General features: G+C 34.1%; 1 protein-coding gene across 10 annotated transcripts in view; it reads left to right on the top strand.

Moving 5' to 3' along the window:
* LOC147486026 (protein phosphatase 1 regulatory inhibitor subunit PPP1R7 homolog) overlaps positions 1 to 10,448 on the top strand; it is a 79,585-nt gene extending 69,137 nt beyond the window's left edge. For 9 of the 10 annotated variants that reach the window (XM_086575190.1, XM_086575191.1, XM_086575192.1 and 6 more), the window contains 4 exons: positions 8,271 to 8,440; positions 9,715 to 9,945; positions 10,069 to 10,215; positions 10,318 to 10,448. In XM_086575190.1, the coding sequence (XP_086431316.1) occupies positions 8,271 to 8,440; positions 9,715 to 9,945; positions 10,069 to 10,215; positions 10,318 to 10,377 (608 nt within the window). In that variant the 3' untranslated portion in view covers positions 10,378 to 10,448. Of the gene's footprint in view, positions 1 to 7,705; positions 7,953 to 8,270; positions 8,441 to 9,714; positions 9,946 to 10,068; positions 10,216 to 10,317 lie in introns of those variants that run through there. The other variant, XM_086575193.1, reaches the window with a different exon arrangement.
* The last annotated feature ends 6,155 nt before the right edge of the window (positions 10,449 to 16,603 follow it).

The following is a 16,603-nucleotide window of genomic DNA, read 5'->3' as shown; positions in this document are numbered from 1 at the left end:
TTAAATGATGGCCAACACGTGGGACCCATGTGTTAATGGCAAAAATGATTTTTTTTCTTAAAGACATATATACCCTTTTCAAAGACACATATACCCTTGTTTAAAATTTAATTTACTTTAATTTTGCTTTTCTAATATTGTCATTTAATGAAAATATAAAGGGTAAAATGGGAATAAAAAGTGGAAGTGTACGAAATTTTAAGAATCCAAATTCAACGAGATTACTTTTTTACCCTTCGTAGGATAGATTATTTACATGTGATTCTTTCAATATCTTTATATATATATTATAGCTCTACCCTCTTCAATTGAGGAAGTGTTTCTAGAGTATCCACGTGTCAAGGCTAATTAAGAAAAAATAGGAGATAAAATAGGAAACAAATATTTATCTTTATCCTTAGATATATATTATAACTATACCCTCACAACGACTCCAGTTTTTTTTAAACTTTATTACTAAATATAAAAGCAGTTTTTTCTAAACTCTATTACTAAATATAAAAACAAGAAATTGGGCCTAACACTCAATTTTGGAGAAAATGAAGTCTAGAGGACACGGTTTTTGGTGAGTAACTCACAAGGACAAATTCTACCAATTAGTAACTCACGAACCCACGATTTAAAATTTTCTAACCCTCAAGGACAAAATAAGTTGGCTTGGCCATTTTACTTTTTTTAAATGCCAGTTATACCCTTTCGTGAAAATAACCCCCAAGGACAAATGGTTCCGATTTAAAATAAATATTTTCCAATTTTTCCCTTTCTGTCATTTTATTATGAACAATGAGTGTTCATACCTTCTGCTGGTATATGAACAATAATTGTTCATATCCAAATAGGTTAATGTACCTTATACAATATATTGATGTATGAACATTGAATGTTCATACCCAAAGGACTATGAACATTGAATGTTCATAGTGAACATTCAATGTTCATACTAAAAAGACTATGAACATTCAATGCTCATACCCAATCAATGTTCATACCCAAAGACTATGAACATTGAATGTTCATACCCAAAAGGACCAAGGACTATGAACATCGAATGTTCATACCCAAAGGATTATGAACATTGAAAGTTCATACCCAATCAATGTTCATACCCAAGGACTATGAACATTGAATGTTCATATCCAAGGACTATGAACATCGAATATTCATACCTAAAAGATTGAACATTAAATGTTCATACCCAATCAATATTCATACCCAAAGACTGTGAACATTGAATGTTCATACTCAAAGGACTATGAACATTGAATGTTCATATCCAAGGATTATGAACATCGAATGTTCATACCTAAAGGACTATGAACATTGAATGTTCATACCCAATCAATATTCATACCCAAGGACTGTGAACATTGAATGTTCATACCCAAAGGACTATGAACATTGAATGTTCACTATGAACATTGAATGGGAAGATAAGTAAGAGGGAAGATAAGTAAGAGGGAAAAAGCCTTTTTCCTTCATTCGTCGTGATGAGAAGAGATGGTATCACATAGCCTGTAGTGATTATATAACATATTCAATTTATAATAAAGAACGGTGAACAGAAGTTATCTTAGGAATCAATGAATTTGGAGGCCGGTTGCAAAAATGATCATTACTATGGTGTATGAATTGTATTTGGTGAGGTACTGTTAGGTCCCAACTCCATTAAGCAAACATCTTTTGTACTGTTGTAGATGGACTTTGTGCAGGTTAAAAATGCTAGAGTTCGAATAGCACAATAACTTATTTCTTTTTCGACGAAACGAATAGCACATAAATGCAAGTCTATATCTATATGCCCACATATTCAGAGAAAAAGGCATACGGGTTCGTGAGCCAGAAGTAATTCTTCATAGGTTAGAAAGTAGGGGTGGAAGTGGATATCCAAATATTCGAATCCGATTCGAATTCGTATTCGAAAAATCGGATATTATCCAAAAAATTTGGATATCAGATTCAGATTCGGATAATTTTTTATGTCCGAACTGGTTTCGGATACGGATTCGGATACTGCCATATCCGCATCCGAAAATATCCGATCCGATTTAAAAATTAATAGTTATTATATATAATTTATTATTTATTTATAATTGTATAAAATATTATATAAAATCATAAACTAATAATATAAAACTATAATAACAAAATAATAATAATAAATGACAAATATATATATTTATAATAGTTTTTATAGTGGTAAAATGAATTATTCAAAGAAAATAAAATTTTAATTAATATTAATTTTCGGATCGGATATTATCCGATATCCGATCCAGATATCCGAAATCGGATTCGGATAAATTTTTTAATATCCGTCGGATTCGGATTCAAATTCGGATATCGATATACATTTTCGGTTGGATACAGACATATCCGAATCCGAACCTATCCGTTTGCACCCCTATTAGAAAGTGCGAAAACAAATATCATTCTCAAAGATGCAGAAACATTTGGGTTATGTGACTTCTTCCGTGAAACATATGTTCCAGAGCAGATGTTAATCCACTTTAAAAAAAACCTAACCCTAAACCCTACCTTCCTAATTTAACTGTTTGTAAAAAAAGACTGAGATCCGATAGTAACATTATAAATAATTGAGATATGTCAGGATATGCAGACTCCGATGTTGTACAGGGAACCAAATCTTTACTTTTGTTTTTTTGCTCGGTTCAGAGCTCCAATTCTTAGATACTATTAAAACCAACCTTTCTCCTTTATTTTCCGTACGAGAGGACTTTAGTACGAAAACCCAACCCATCTTTTATCTATCATATCCCTCTGATTTCAAGACCCCACTTTCCTGAACACTTCCCTCCTCACCACTTGACTTATCTATTAAAATTTAGCGCCTCTATAATGCAAATTGGCTAGTTGCTGTACTAAACAATTGCTCCAAGGCAAACGTCTCAAGTGGTTTGTGATGGTAATCATAGTCCAAAGTGGTTTTAACAGTGACATGTCTACCCTACCAAAACGTGTGATACCATTACAATCAATTGAGGCCGAAAAACCTACCGTTAAATGTACACCACTTGACCAAAGGAAACAGCAGAATTTCCGTAGAGGAAGTGTGAAAGCTCGCTAACAATTTCGGGGATAGATCACACAAGGCACCAGGAGGATTATAGACTTATAGGAAACAGAAACATGTAGGATAAAAGATAAGCAATTGGCAACTTAAGATTATTCAGGTGCGATTTACTATCAGGTCTGGAGCATTGTCTTGCTTACACATAATCCAAGGGACACCAGTGCCAGGACCCACAGCCATTTCTGCCACAAATTATGTATATGCTCAAGCAGGAGGACCAGGCTCATACTCCATAGGCCCATACTGGATGCATTGGCCCCTTGTTAGAAGCAAGTATCACTGAATTGGAGTAACTTTCTAACCATTTTATGTTCCGATTCTTGCTAGCTACAACCACCATTGCTAATGTGATTGTGTGACATCAAAATTAGTTATTATAGCTAGTCCCCTTGCCTTGCCATGATACCAATTAAGTTAGCAACATGATCTCTGCAGATTATCCCAGCACCTCCCTGACCTGGGTTATCTAGAACTTTGATTTCAATTTGTTTAGGCAGACACCGGGAAAGCTCCATTGTTCTTTGATGCATCCCATTCCACTTGTCATACTAAAACCATTCAAAGATTCATGCTCCGCTGCTGAGCCTGCAAATCTCCTTTCATAAGCTGACCTATGATTCACATATCCATTTATTACTGTCACTCCAAGCTTAGCTTGAACAAAAACTGTTTTCAAAAACTGACTTTCCAAATGTATTGTGCACCATAAACAAAAACAACCATGAGGTGAAGAACTCCAACTGAACAGGCTTGTTAGTATGAAGAATTTCAAGTTTTAGCCGCAGCAGGAATCTCTTGTACATTATAACTTATTAGTCTCATGATGCTGATTAAAAGCCAATAAAGCAATATAATGAAGGAATTGAAAAGAAGAAAATACATAGGGCAATACACAAAAGAAATTCATTGACATATGGGATTTTTAAAAAATTCTAATTTCGTTAATGCTACACTAAGAATGTCTGTTATACTAAAAATCCACTAAGAAAGATGCTTATTACTGACCGTTCAACTATAAAATGTCTAAATAAAGGTAAGATAATCACAGATAGTCAAGGCTCACGGAGGCAGTTCCTATATACCCTCAAATACTTAAAATAGTGGCAATTGCAAGACTCACAAATCGGCCATATGGATCCCTTTATCGTATCGCACAGACTCACAAATTGGTGATTATAACTTTTAGGGTAATATACCAAGTCTAAGGATCTGAGAACCCACGAAAAGGAAAAATCAAAGTACCCGAATAAGATGGAATCCCATTACAACATATTCTATTAGCAATAAACTGTTAGATGAGAGCGAAAGATATGATGAGTAGGGAGGTTCAATTCGTGACATCAAGTGTCTGAGCGTTGACACCGAAGTATTAGCCAAGAACTCATTTTATTGAAATTGAAACTGAGTTGTTAATCTGCATATGAAGACCATCCATGATATGACTATTAACCAATTGCGCGAGACTTGGATTCTAGGGTGTATTGACGGAAAATTAACTAATTTTTTTGGATCTTAGCATGTTTTGACTACATTTAAGCTTGGTCACAACATGTAAAAAGCTAAAGGTTAGTAAATACTCCTAGATAGCTAAACAGAAAAAATCATGGATATGGTGGTTTATCATGCACAAAGTTTAAAGCTACAAAGGGTATTTGCATAAACCTATGACACTCTAGAATGCATATCATGGAAATCAAAGATTGAAAATGTAGCAAGAAATCTACACATGATTACCAAACTTTCGGGAATAAAAGAAAACCAACTTTGCATACCTGAGGCTTCAATCACAATTTGAGTTTGAACTTGTTTCCGTACTTTAGCACGATCATTTTCTACATCCGTTTGTTGTTCCATGATGGCTATCATAGCTTTTTAATTGAAATGAGAAGCTAGGAGAAGTTGAATTGTCTTAGATAAACAAAGAGTCAAACAACCAGCTTTACAAAATCACTAATTACCAACTCCTCTTCAAAAAATCAGCAAAGAGTTAAACAAAAAAAATAGAATAAAATAAGACGCAGACCAATGGATGGAAAAAGAGAAGAAACCATTCCTCTATTACAAAAATCACGATCCCGTAGAATCAAAGAAAGTAATGGTAATCAAGATTTAATACCAAGGGTCTGGATTGAATCAAATAAACTATGCCGCATGTACATTCACAGCAAGGTGCAAAAAACATTCGTCCATTCAGCATCATCAGATAGTGAATCTAATAACCATCAGACCAAATGAAACCATTTAAGAGAAGTGAAGTGCGGTGTAAGTAAAAAAGGCGACATAGATTGATAGACTCGCTAATAAGATTAGGAACATCTAAAATATATGATTGTATCTACTATTTTACCCTTATTTTTTTAGTAGATGGATGATATTACCCTTCTATGCTTTAAGCAAAACGCATAAGGCAAGGTGCGTGCATCAATCTAGTTTAATTAAATATCTGGATTTTGCATTAATATGTATTTAATGCAATTCTTCATAGGTTAGAAAGTAGGGGTGCAAGTGGATATCCAAATATTCGAATCCGATTCGAATTCGTATTCGAAAAATCGGAAATTATCCGAAAATTTAAGATATTGGATATCGGATTCGGATTCGGATAATTTTTTATGTCCGAACTGGTTTTGGATACGGATTCGGATACTACCATATCCGCATCCGAAAATAACCGATCCGATTTAAAAAATTAATAGTTTTTATATATAATTAATTAATTAATTTATAATTGTATAAAATATTATATAAAATCATAAACTAATAATATAAAACTATAATAACAAAATAATAATAACAAATGACAAATATATATATTTATAATAGTTTTTATAGTGGTAAAATGAATTATTCAAAACAAATAAAATTTTAATTAATATTAATTTTCGGATAGGATATTATCCGATATCCGATTCGGATATCCGAAATCAGATGCGGATAATTTTTTTAATAATCCGTCGGATTCGGATTCGGATATCGGTATAAATTTTCGGATTCGGATTCAGACATATCCGAATCCGAACGTATCCGTTTGCACCCCTATTAGAAAGTGCGAAAACAAATATCATTCTCAAAGATGCAGAAACATTTGGGTTATGTGACTTCTTCCGTGAAACATATGTTCCAGATGTTAATCCACCTTAAAAAAACCTAACCCTAAACCCTACCTTCCTAATTTAATTGTTTGTAAAAAATGACTGAGATCCGATAGTAACATTATAAATAATTGAAATCTCTAAGCTCAAGGAGTTATTGCACAAGAAATTTGTCATCAAGGATTTGGGTATTATGAAGTACTTTATTGGGATCGAAATTGCTTATTAAAAAAAATATATTTCTAAATCAAAGAAAGTATGTGTTGGATCTTTTGAGTGAAGCAGGAAAGCTGGGGGTAAAATCATCTGATTCTCCAACCGACAAAAAGCCAAGTTGGACAACACCGGTGATCTTCTTCCTGACATTGGTCAGTATCAGCGATTAGTTGGTAAACTAATATAATTAACTTTTACCCGACTAGATATTTCTTATGCAGTGAGCTTGGTTAGTTGTTTTATGCATGCTTCAAGAACTCCACATATGAATGCAGTTTCCAGAATACTACAGTATCTGCCAGGCATAGGTATTTGGATGTGGAAAAATAGGCATACATCTATTATTGCTTATACAGATGCTGATTGGGCAGGATGTCCAGTTGATCGACATATATACCCTTGTTTAAAAATTAATTTACTTTAATTTTGCTTTTCTAATAATGTCATTTAATGAAAATATAACGGGCAAAATGGGAATAAAAAGTGGAAGTGTATGAAATTTTAAGAATCCAAATTCAACGAAATTACTTTTTTACCCTTGGTAGGATAGATTATTTACATGTGATCTTTTCAATATATGATTGTTAAGGTCGTTGCGTTAAAAAAAAAACCCCCCCCAAAGGAAATAAGAAAAGCCCAAAACCAGATTTCCTCCACCCTCGTCCCCATTTCTCTCAAAAAAAAAAAAAAAAAACCTCCACTCTCACTCTCTCTGGCGATTCCACCCAAATTGAGGATGGAATCCCGGTTGGAAGCTGTCATCAAGGACTCCACATATGGATGCAGTTTCCAAAATACTACAGTATCTGAAAGGGTTGCTAGGCAGAGGTATTTGGATGCGGAAAAATAGGCATACATCTATTACTGCTTATACATATGCTGATTGGGCAGGATGTTCAGTTGATCGACAGTCGACTTCTGGTTATTGTAGCTTTGTGGGAGGTAATTTGGTCACTTGGAAGAGCAAGAAATAGAATGTAGTGGCTCGTTCTAGTGCTGAAGCTGAGTACAGGGCTATGACTTCCACCACCAGTGAAATCCAAATAGAGAGTGCCCCCTTATTTAGCTAAGATGTTATTTTGAATGACGTCCGAATTTCTAATATCGAAATTTGTATATTTTCTCCATTGGAGACATTCAAGTATCTAATAATTATTCATACCGTATACTAGAGTGGAGTGGGATGTAAAATCCAAAAGTGCAGCCTAGTAGAGGTGTAAAATGGATAATCTAAGACACCTTAAAAGACGCGTGTTCGCGCCATTTTCAATCACAAAAGTCGCCTCGTTTGAAAACAATTTTTGCGTTAAAACAAATAAAACGCCCACAACCAAATAAGAAAAGCCCAAAGGAAATAAGAAAAGCCCAAAACCAGATTTCCTCCACCCTCGTCCCCATTTCTCAAAAACAGAAAAAAAAAAGAGACCTCCACTCTCACTCTCTCTGGCGATTCCACCCAAATTGAGGATGGAGATTTGTTGATCCTCAAATTCGAGAATGGAGATTTCGCAAAGCGTGATTATTCAATAGTGAATCGACAATGGAGAAGAAAGGTGAATTAGAGATTGGAATTATATTTTGGCAGTTATAAAAAAAAACATGTTTTAGTCCCACATCGTCTTTTTATACAGTGTTTGTTACGTATTTAATAAGTTTGATACCAGAAACAGATGCCCACGAGGCACCTTCCACCCACCACCCCACTTCCTGCTGAGGACATGGCAGGGGAAACACGACCCCTCACTGAGGCTGAACCCCCCCTGTCATCGAGGCACTACCACCCCCTTCTCGGTGAAGGGGCTCCACCCATTTTTTTTTTACTTTTTCAAGTCTCTGGTTTTTTTTTGTAAACCTCCATTTGTTTTATGCAGGTCATTCAAACTCCATTACCAGTTTAGCCTTCAGTGCTGATGGGAAATTGCTTGCTTCTGGAAGTTTTGATGGGCTTGTTCAAGTATGGGACGCATGTTCTGGCAGCCACAAGTTAATGGGATATGGTTTTACAATTCATCTGATTGTGAAGCTGTTGAAGATTTATTCAGTAGGTATATTGTTATGCGAAAAAAGTTGCATCTTCTATGTTTTTTGCGTGTTTTGTTCTTTTTGGGGTCGTTATGTACTGAGTAGCCATAAGTTTTAATGATGCTTTGTGCGTGTACCATAGCCTTGTTTCTATCTTTTCGCCCTACGTGAAAATTTTCAATGAAATGAAATATCCGGAGATTTTACTTATTGAACCAAGCACTTGAGATTGGCTGGGAGTGAAGCTACTCCCTTAGTTAAAGAATACCCACCCAATTACTTAACCAGAAAAATATCTATCACTGTTATTTTGTTGACATTTTCCTTTCCGACTCTTAACGTCTACATTTCAATAGACTAGTTACATGCAAATAAAGAAGACAAATTATGGATTATGGTGGACATTCTTAGACAATTTTGGCCACAATCACTACATATGCCTACATCAGCTCAGTGCTCAGGTTGTATCTTATGATCTCATTTCCGGAAACAAATCAACGGGTTCTTTTATGTTGTACAGGTTTGTTCTTTCTAATATACTGTATTTTCACCAAGAATTTTATAAATTAGTACTGTGACTTAGCCTCGTGAACTTTGTTCATTTGTTTGTGTTTTGTTTGATTTTTTGTTTTTATCTCTATTAATGATTATGAATCATAATAAGAGAAAGTTTGTAGCAAGGCTCTCCGATTACAGCTAGTAAATGTATCCCTGTGAATGTGGCATTGTATTAGAGTGTCCAACTGTTTGTTCTAGGGATTCACTACGTATGATCCTGTTCTGTCTTTCAAGATGGGTAAACAAGAGGTGCTTAGAAAGTGGAGCTCTTCATTGAATGCATATCTGGTAGTGTGCATTCTTTTAAAAGGTAAATAATGTTGATGCATTGTGAAAATGAGTTCACATGTGTGGTGTTGCAATTTGGTGAAAATGAATTAGAAGGGCTGATATTGTCTCTTTGACACTCGAACGTGTTCTCAGTTTGTGTTTATGTCCGCTTTCTGTTGTATACCTATATAATACATTTATGAAGTTATTTAATGTGGGAATAGGTTTCATTATCTCACTCATCAGGCTGGTCGATATATATACAGCAAAGCATGTAAAACTTTTAGGACAAACTTACTGTTTACGAGTGTTAATTGACTAGGAATTGCTATTTTATTCTGAAAATAAACATTGTGATTCGTATATGATATTACATTTTGGGTCGTTTCACCACTAGTATGCAAAGTGAATGGCTTCATTCTTCTGTAGTAGTTGCATTTCTAATTAAGACTGCTTTTTCTGCAGGAACTAGTGTTCAGGGATAACAAACTAATGAAAATGCCTGATGTCAGCATTTTCAAAAGTCTTTTGGTGTTTGATGTATCTTACAACGAGATACCGTCCTTAAATGGTGTCTCAAAGGTCTCAAGCACCCTCAAAGAACTCTATGTTTCTAAGAATGAAGTGACAAAGATGGAGGAGCTTGACCACTTGTACAATCTGCATATTCTTGAACTTGGTTCCAACAGATTAAGGGTAAACATTACTTTTGATTTTAATTTGTTTGTTGAGACTCTCAAGATTTTAATTCATCTAGTTTGGAACAGAAAGATTTGAATTTACCCATACAACTCCATGTTGAATTCTATCCTTTCCCAGGTAATGGAGAACTTGCACAATTTAACAAATTTACAAGAGCTGTGGCTTGGATGGAATCGTATACGAACAGTTAACTTGTGCGGGCTGAAATGCATAAGGAAGACTAGTTTACAGAGCAATCGTTTGACCAATATGACAGGATTTCAAGTATGCTACCTTGATAGCCTTTTCTTTATTGATAAACAAGAACAGAGAATAATGTTCGTCATAGTTTGCGTGACTAATTTAGTTTGCATGCTTCCTTTTCAGGATTGCGTTGCATTGGGTGCCATAATGGTATTTCCAAAATGGAAGGCTTATCTACATTAGTTAATCTTCGGATCTTGGATATTTCCTCCAACAAACCGGCAAAGATGGATGACATTGAAAAATTGACCCGTGTTTAGATGATTTTTCTCGGTTTTTTTTTTTTTTAGTAACGGGTGTTCTTCTTACGTTATTATTACTATCTGGCTTTTATTTTTCCCCGTTTTTTCGTCCTTTTTCTTTCTTTGTCATTGCATGTATAGTTTATTTGACATTTTGACCGGACATTCTTATGGATCAATTTGCTATGTAGATTGGAAGATCTTTGGATGAACGACAACCAAATTGCATCACTGGAAGGCCTTGATCTAGCTTTTGCTGGTTCAAGAGATAAACTCACAACCATCTACGTTGAACACAACCCATTTGTACGATTCTTTATCCATCATATTTGTTTTTTCAAAAGATTTACCTCCCTGGATTGCATATTGAATGTGAGGTTTGCCCCATGATTATGTCCTACTCCGTACTGAAGTATTGAGTTGCTTTGTTTCTGTAGGCAAATTTTCCTAACTCTACGAAGACCACGAGGCGAGTTTTTCCCAAATCTGGAGCAAATTGATTCTTATACATTCTCATAAGGCTGGGCCTTGAAAAAGGATGAGTAATACACGCCAGGATGTTTCAGATTGTATTCTCATATGCAATTGTGCTTTTCCTGCAACTTGTTTCGCCGTTGTTAACAAATGTGATTTCATCAAATGCTAGTTGTTGGATTCATATAAGTTTTTGTATATTAATTCCGAGAACAATGTAATTTACTTTTCTTTTATTATATGGGTCTCGCCACTATATTAGGTTGTGAATATACAAGTGTAGTAATATTTTTGTCACCTTAATTGATCTTGTAGATACAAAGCATCAATCACAAACCATTTGGGTGCAAAGGAGGATCACTAGCAGAATGTATGAGAGCAAATAATTATTACTATTATTTTTTAAATCTAAAATTAGATTAGTGATGCCAAAATGGCGTTATAAATAATTGTGATGCCAAAAAGATGTCACAAATTTGTGATGCTATTTTGGCGTCATTATTTTTTGTGACGCCATTTTGGCATTACAAATATTTGTGATGCTAAAATGGCGTCACAAAAAGTAGTGACGCCAAAGTGGCGTCACAAAAAAAAAACCACGCCAAATTGTGATGCCATATTTGAGGTAAGCATTGCTTCCACGTCATTTATATATCTTGGATGTACAACAATATCAAGGGATCATTGGCCACTTGCTTTTGTTTATAATTAGCATCTAAACAAAGGTGTGGGTTGTGTCATTATGTTTGAACTACTTATTATCTTGCTTGGTTAGTTTGTATCCCTTTTTTCAAACATCCTCTATTTTCATTTTTTGTTCATCTTTATTTGCATTTTTCTCTTACACTCTTATTGTCATCTACTACCATGTTGATAAGTACATGCAATATTAGAAAAAGAAATTTCACATTAGCAAGGTATGTGCATTATTTTTTAACAGTCATGGTAGTCACTATTGATCGATAGGACAGGATTTACACAAGTAGATTATATTAAGTAATCTGCTAAAGATTTGGCTTCTTTTGAAGCTTGATGAATTTTCTAAGCTAATGTGCTTGGTTTGCTCACTTAAGATGAAGTAGGGTTTGAATATTATATACCCAAAACTCAAACAGATTACTTTGGAACCAAATTATACTATTGGAGTGAGTATTCAATAATGTTATGAAACATCTATTGAACATGCTACTATTTTTATTTACCTTTTGGTTTCAGGATTTTTGCTACATACTTTGGCATTGAGAGTCAATTTGATGAGTTGATTCACAATTTCTTACCAATTTCTAACATATAAACTACTCATTTCTCAAATTAAGATTACGAATTTAAGATTCCTAATACATACACTACTATAAGTTAATTAAAGTTAGTTTAGCGTATTGAATTCATTAAGTACTTGATGTCATGTCTTGAAGTTGAAAGTGAAGAACACGTCTTGAAGATACTAATTTTATAGTGTTTTTATGTATCATCTCCAGTAAACTATAAGAATATACCAATATGTTTAGATATAATGGTATTGGAATACCCAATAAGTTTAGAGGTATGGACGGTATACCCAACTTCGTTAATATTGGTGCAAGAGATTGAGCAAACGTTAGGAATTCCAGCACGTAAAAAATAGAATCTCTAACACTCAAATCGAACCAAAAAACACCAATTTCAACCAAACAAACAAAAACCAAAGCTAAGCCTACTTCAATATACTAATTTTTGTTATTAAAAGTTTATTATTGCTATTATGTTTGTACTGCAACAAAACTTTGTAAGAGTTAGATATCATGATAACTGTCACAAACAATTCCAGATGGGGTGGAGATGCAACATTCAATGACGGCAATTGGTTTTTTTTATTTTATTTAGAAATGTGGGTGAAGGGGCGAACTCGTGTAGAAAAATTAAGAATAGAAGATTAAATTTTTTTAAAATATAATAACACAGAATGCTCCACACAAAGGAGGGGTTAACTAAGAAGGATATACCAATTCATCACGTTCTGGTGGAACAGGCAATGCTTCAATCCAATATATGAGCTAAAATACTAAGATTCTGTTAAATGAAGATAAAGGAAAAACCTTAGCACCGCCCATGTTCGATGGTCTTAGAGATGGTCAACAAAGAAAACAAAGAAATGTCTTTCAACAAAGAAAACACAATTACGTTTTTTCAAAATCCCAAAAAATCAAGAATAGATGCGAAATAAATATGCTAAAAAAAACTTACAAATCAATGGACTGATTAAATTGCGATAAGCATCTGTACCTGAACAAACAATTTCGTGTATGTATCTTTATTTATGGAATCAGTCCATACTTATAAGTCAGGTGAAGAAATAACGAAAAGAGAGTTTCAGACTTTCTGTGGTCTAAGCTATATTTTATTTTATCTTTAAACAGAATTTCTTGCAAGCTACTCTTGTCTTATTTATCTTGCCGTATATTTGAGTGTGTTATGCCCCCATAAATAGTATATATTGCCATATATTTGAGTGTGAAATGCTCATACTAGCGATTACCCAAACAAAATACACCAAATGTGAGTTGTTGAAGCCAGGCTCCTCTTTCATATTCCTAGATGCAGTATTACAACAAATTGTCAGAGTGCTTAAGAAAGTATGACTTCTGAGAATTCCAGGATAGAGATGTACCATATTGAAATGCTCATACTGGCAATTACCCAAACAAAATACACCAAATGTGAGTTGTTGAAGCCAGACTCCTCTTTCATATTCCTAGATGCAGTATTACCACAAATGGCTAGAGTGCTTAAGAAGTTACGACTTATGAGAATTTCATGAGATACGACAGACTTTATCTAGTATGTTCAATATTTACCTAAGTAAACCACTTATGAAATCTTGCAGCATTATCTGTCGGCTCACCATCGCCATATCTAAAAACTTGTCACAAAAAGTGATTCAACAACATATAATCAGGTCAAGCTCGTTCAAAAGTTCATCATACCCATTGAAGCTCATGAGGTTGACAGATCTCCCTAGAGCAGTTCCATACCTGTGGACCTGAAAGAATAGCATAATATACTTGTGATCATTTATGCCTGAGAACAAAAGGGAACTCGGTCTTATTAATAGGAAGGAATTCGATTTGCTAAGAACAAAAAGTAAAGAGAAGGCAATCAAGTTTAAATCAAGTACTAAAAATTAGAAAATAACAATCGACTTACATGGTTTTAGATAGTGTAACCGTGGAGGTAGTGTATTCATCTTTTTTTTTTCTCATTAGTGTTTAGAATACGTGGGGGTTTTTGAATTCTTGCTCGGTAGGGAAATGGAAGAAGATAAGAGACAATCGTAGTTCGAGGAGAAAAGTTAGGTTTTGGGTAAAATTTGGATAAGGTTTATTTACTTTGTTATTATTATTATTATTATTATTATTTTAATTTGAGGAGTTCATAGAAAATTAAGCATAGATTAGGGAGATTTAAACAAATCTGGGGAGGTGTGACTAATTATTATTCCATCCGATTTTTTAGGAGCCGATCATATTGCTCAAGGTGCAAAATGGAGTGATATGGTGAGGAGAGAGAATGTGTGCGAGCTATTATATTTACACATTTAGCCTTATCAAATATAATCAATTACAAATAAAATTAGATTATAGCCTTGTAAATAGAAAATATGAGTGAGGGCAAATTTGGAAAACAAAAAATCCAACCAACCCAAAAAATGGTGTTGCTTGGGGAGTTTTCTTTATAAAGTAAAGATTATAGATTTATAGTATAGTATACCAATTTAACAACAAATCTTCGAGAAAGGTTGCATCGTTGACATAAAAACATCCTCCAACTAAGCTATCTAAATTTAGTTCATTAATTGCCTCACAGTCACAGCCCTCACTTGCTGACGCAAAACTGCAAACGGCGACATTATGCATATGCAAATACATTCACTACCTCCTCCCCTCAGTACATGTTGCATAACATAATTCTATATCTATCAGCACGACTCAAAGTTTCCACGAAAAGCCTTAACAAGTCAACTTGCACAAACAAAAGAAAAATGACAACCAGAGTAGCATACTTGCAAGTCAAATAACTTACAAGGTAAAATCCTAAAGTTAAGCTTCACCAGGCCATACTGAGAAAACAACTTACTATTACTACCTAGTATCAAACATAAGTAAAGGCGAGCAGCACATAGCATACTCTATTGTATCAACTATACAACAGCTAAAACTGTACGTAAACACAAGAATTCTCCTGGCAGCTCAAAAGAGTAGGAGAGAACAAAATAAAACAAATGGAAATTACACTTCATTCAGTAAACTTTTCATCTTCTTCCCTTTCCTACCAATCAAGAATTCCAAGCAAGAGTTCACAATATCCCCACTAATGCATGATCGAAAGCAAAAAAAAGCAAAAAGAAAGAAAGAAAGGATATCGAGCTCCTTCTATCTCAAGCAATCATGGGATTCCCCCAATAAGCCCAATCAATAAGGAATGAAGTCCTCCAAGTAAAATTCCCACAAAAGCATTCAAGGAATTCCAAAATCACAGTTGAAGTTGGGAATAGAGACTAGAGTTTAAAGGACGATTCAGAAACAAAATTTGAAACAACAAAGACAATAGGGCATGCAAAGTATTTGAAACCAGAAGCTCATTTTTATATAATTTTTTTCATTTTATTATTATGTATCAAAAATCTGACTTCCAAATTATTGAAACTCATATAGTAAATTAATTGATCAAACTTCCTAGTGCCAATAATTTGTTATGGCTATTAAACAAAGCTACAAACATAGAGCGCTGAGCAAATTCCATTAAAAAGTAAAGATTTGCGCTGTTGGTCATCAATGTGGGGAAAACTGGCACGAAGGAGCTCCACTGGTATTTCCTTATAGCACTCGCTGCTTCTAACCCCAATTGCTGCAACATTTGGACCCACTAAAGAAAACAATTAATTATACCTCTTTGTTTCCACTTCTACTTGTTAACGATATATTAAAATGAGATTTTCATATATGAGAATGCACAATTGGTTTTAATCTAACAATTCAATCTAAGTTTGTTTTTCCCTTATTCCAAAATATTACAAAAGAGAACTAACCTTAGAATACTCATTTTTAAGTATTTAACCTCATAATACTTATATCGTCAAATAAAATGAAGCACAAATTTTTTTTTTGTTGAAATCTTACATGTAGCTAGTAGAGTTATGCATCAAAATCGATTAAACAAATGTATGGAAAGTCGAACCTATACTCCTTGCTAAGACATATTCTCATCCGTTCTAGATTCCAAATAGTTCTATCGGATCCTTGAGCACTAACTGATGATACACACCAAAGAAGTTAGCATCTTATCCAAAAACCTCTCACTCACACTTCAAAACAAATGTACATATGAAGTTTTGTTTTAGGGGTCCTCTTTCATTCAATTCCAATTCAATCCCGATAAATAGAATTATGAAATTTCTGAAAAAAATATATCATTCAATTCAAATTAAGCATAACGTTAGCACAACACTTTAAGGTTCAATGACATACACGTGATAAAACACTACTTGTTTTAGACATCAAAAGATCATGATTGCCATAATTATAAGCTTGCTAGCTAGATTACCAAAAAAAAAAAAAAAAAAAAGCTTGTTAGCTAGTTGTGTCCCACGTGATAGAGTTTAAGGTCATGGGTTGATGAAAAATACACATAATCATAACGATTACATTAGTTAAAAT

This window comes from Coptis chinensis, chromosome 7 (assembly GCF_015680905.1).
Source record: "Coptis chinensis isolate HL-2020 chromosome 7, ASM1568090v1, whole genome shotgun sequence".
Classification (NCBI taxonomy): domain Eukaryota; kingdom Viridiplantae; phylum Streptophyta; class Magnoliopsida; order Ranunculales; family Ranunculaceae; genus Coptis; species Coptis chinensis.
Note: the sequence above shows the minus strand (reverse complement) of the source record. Positions and strands in the feature narration are given on the sequence as shown.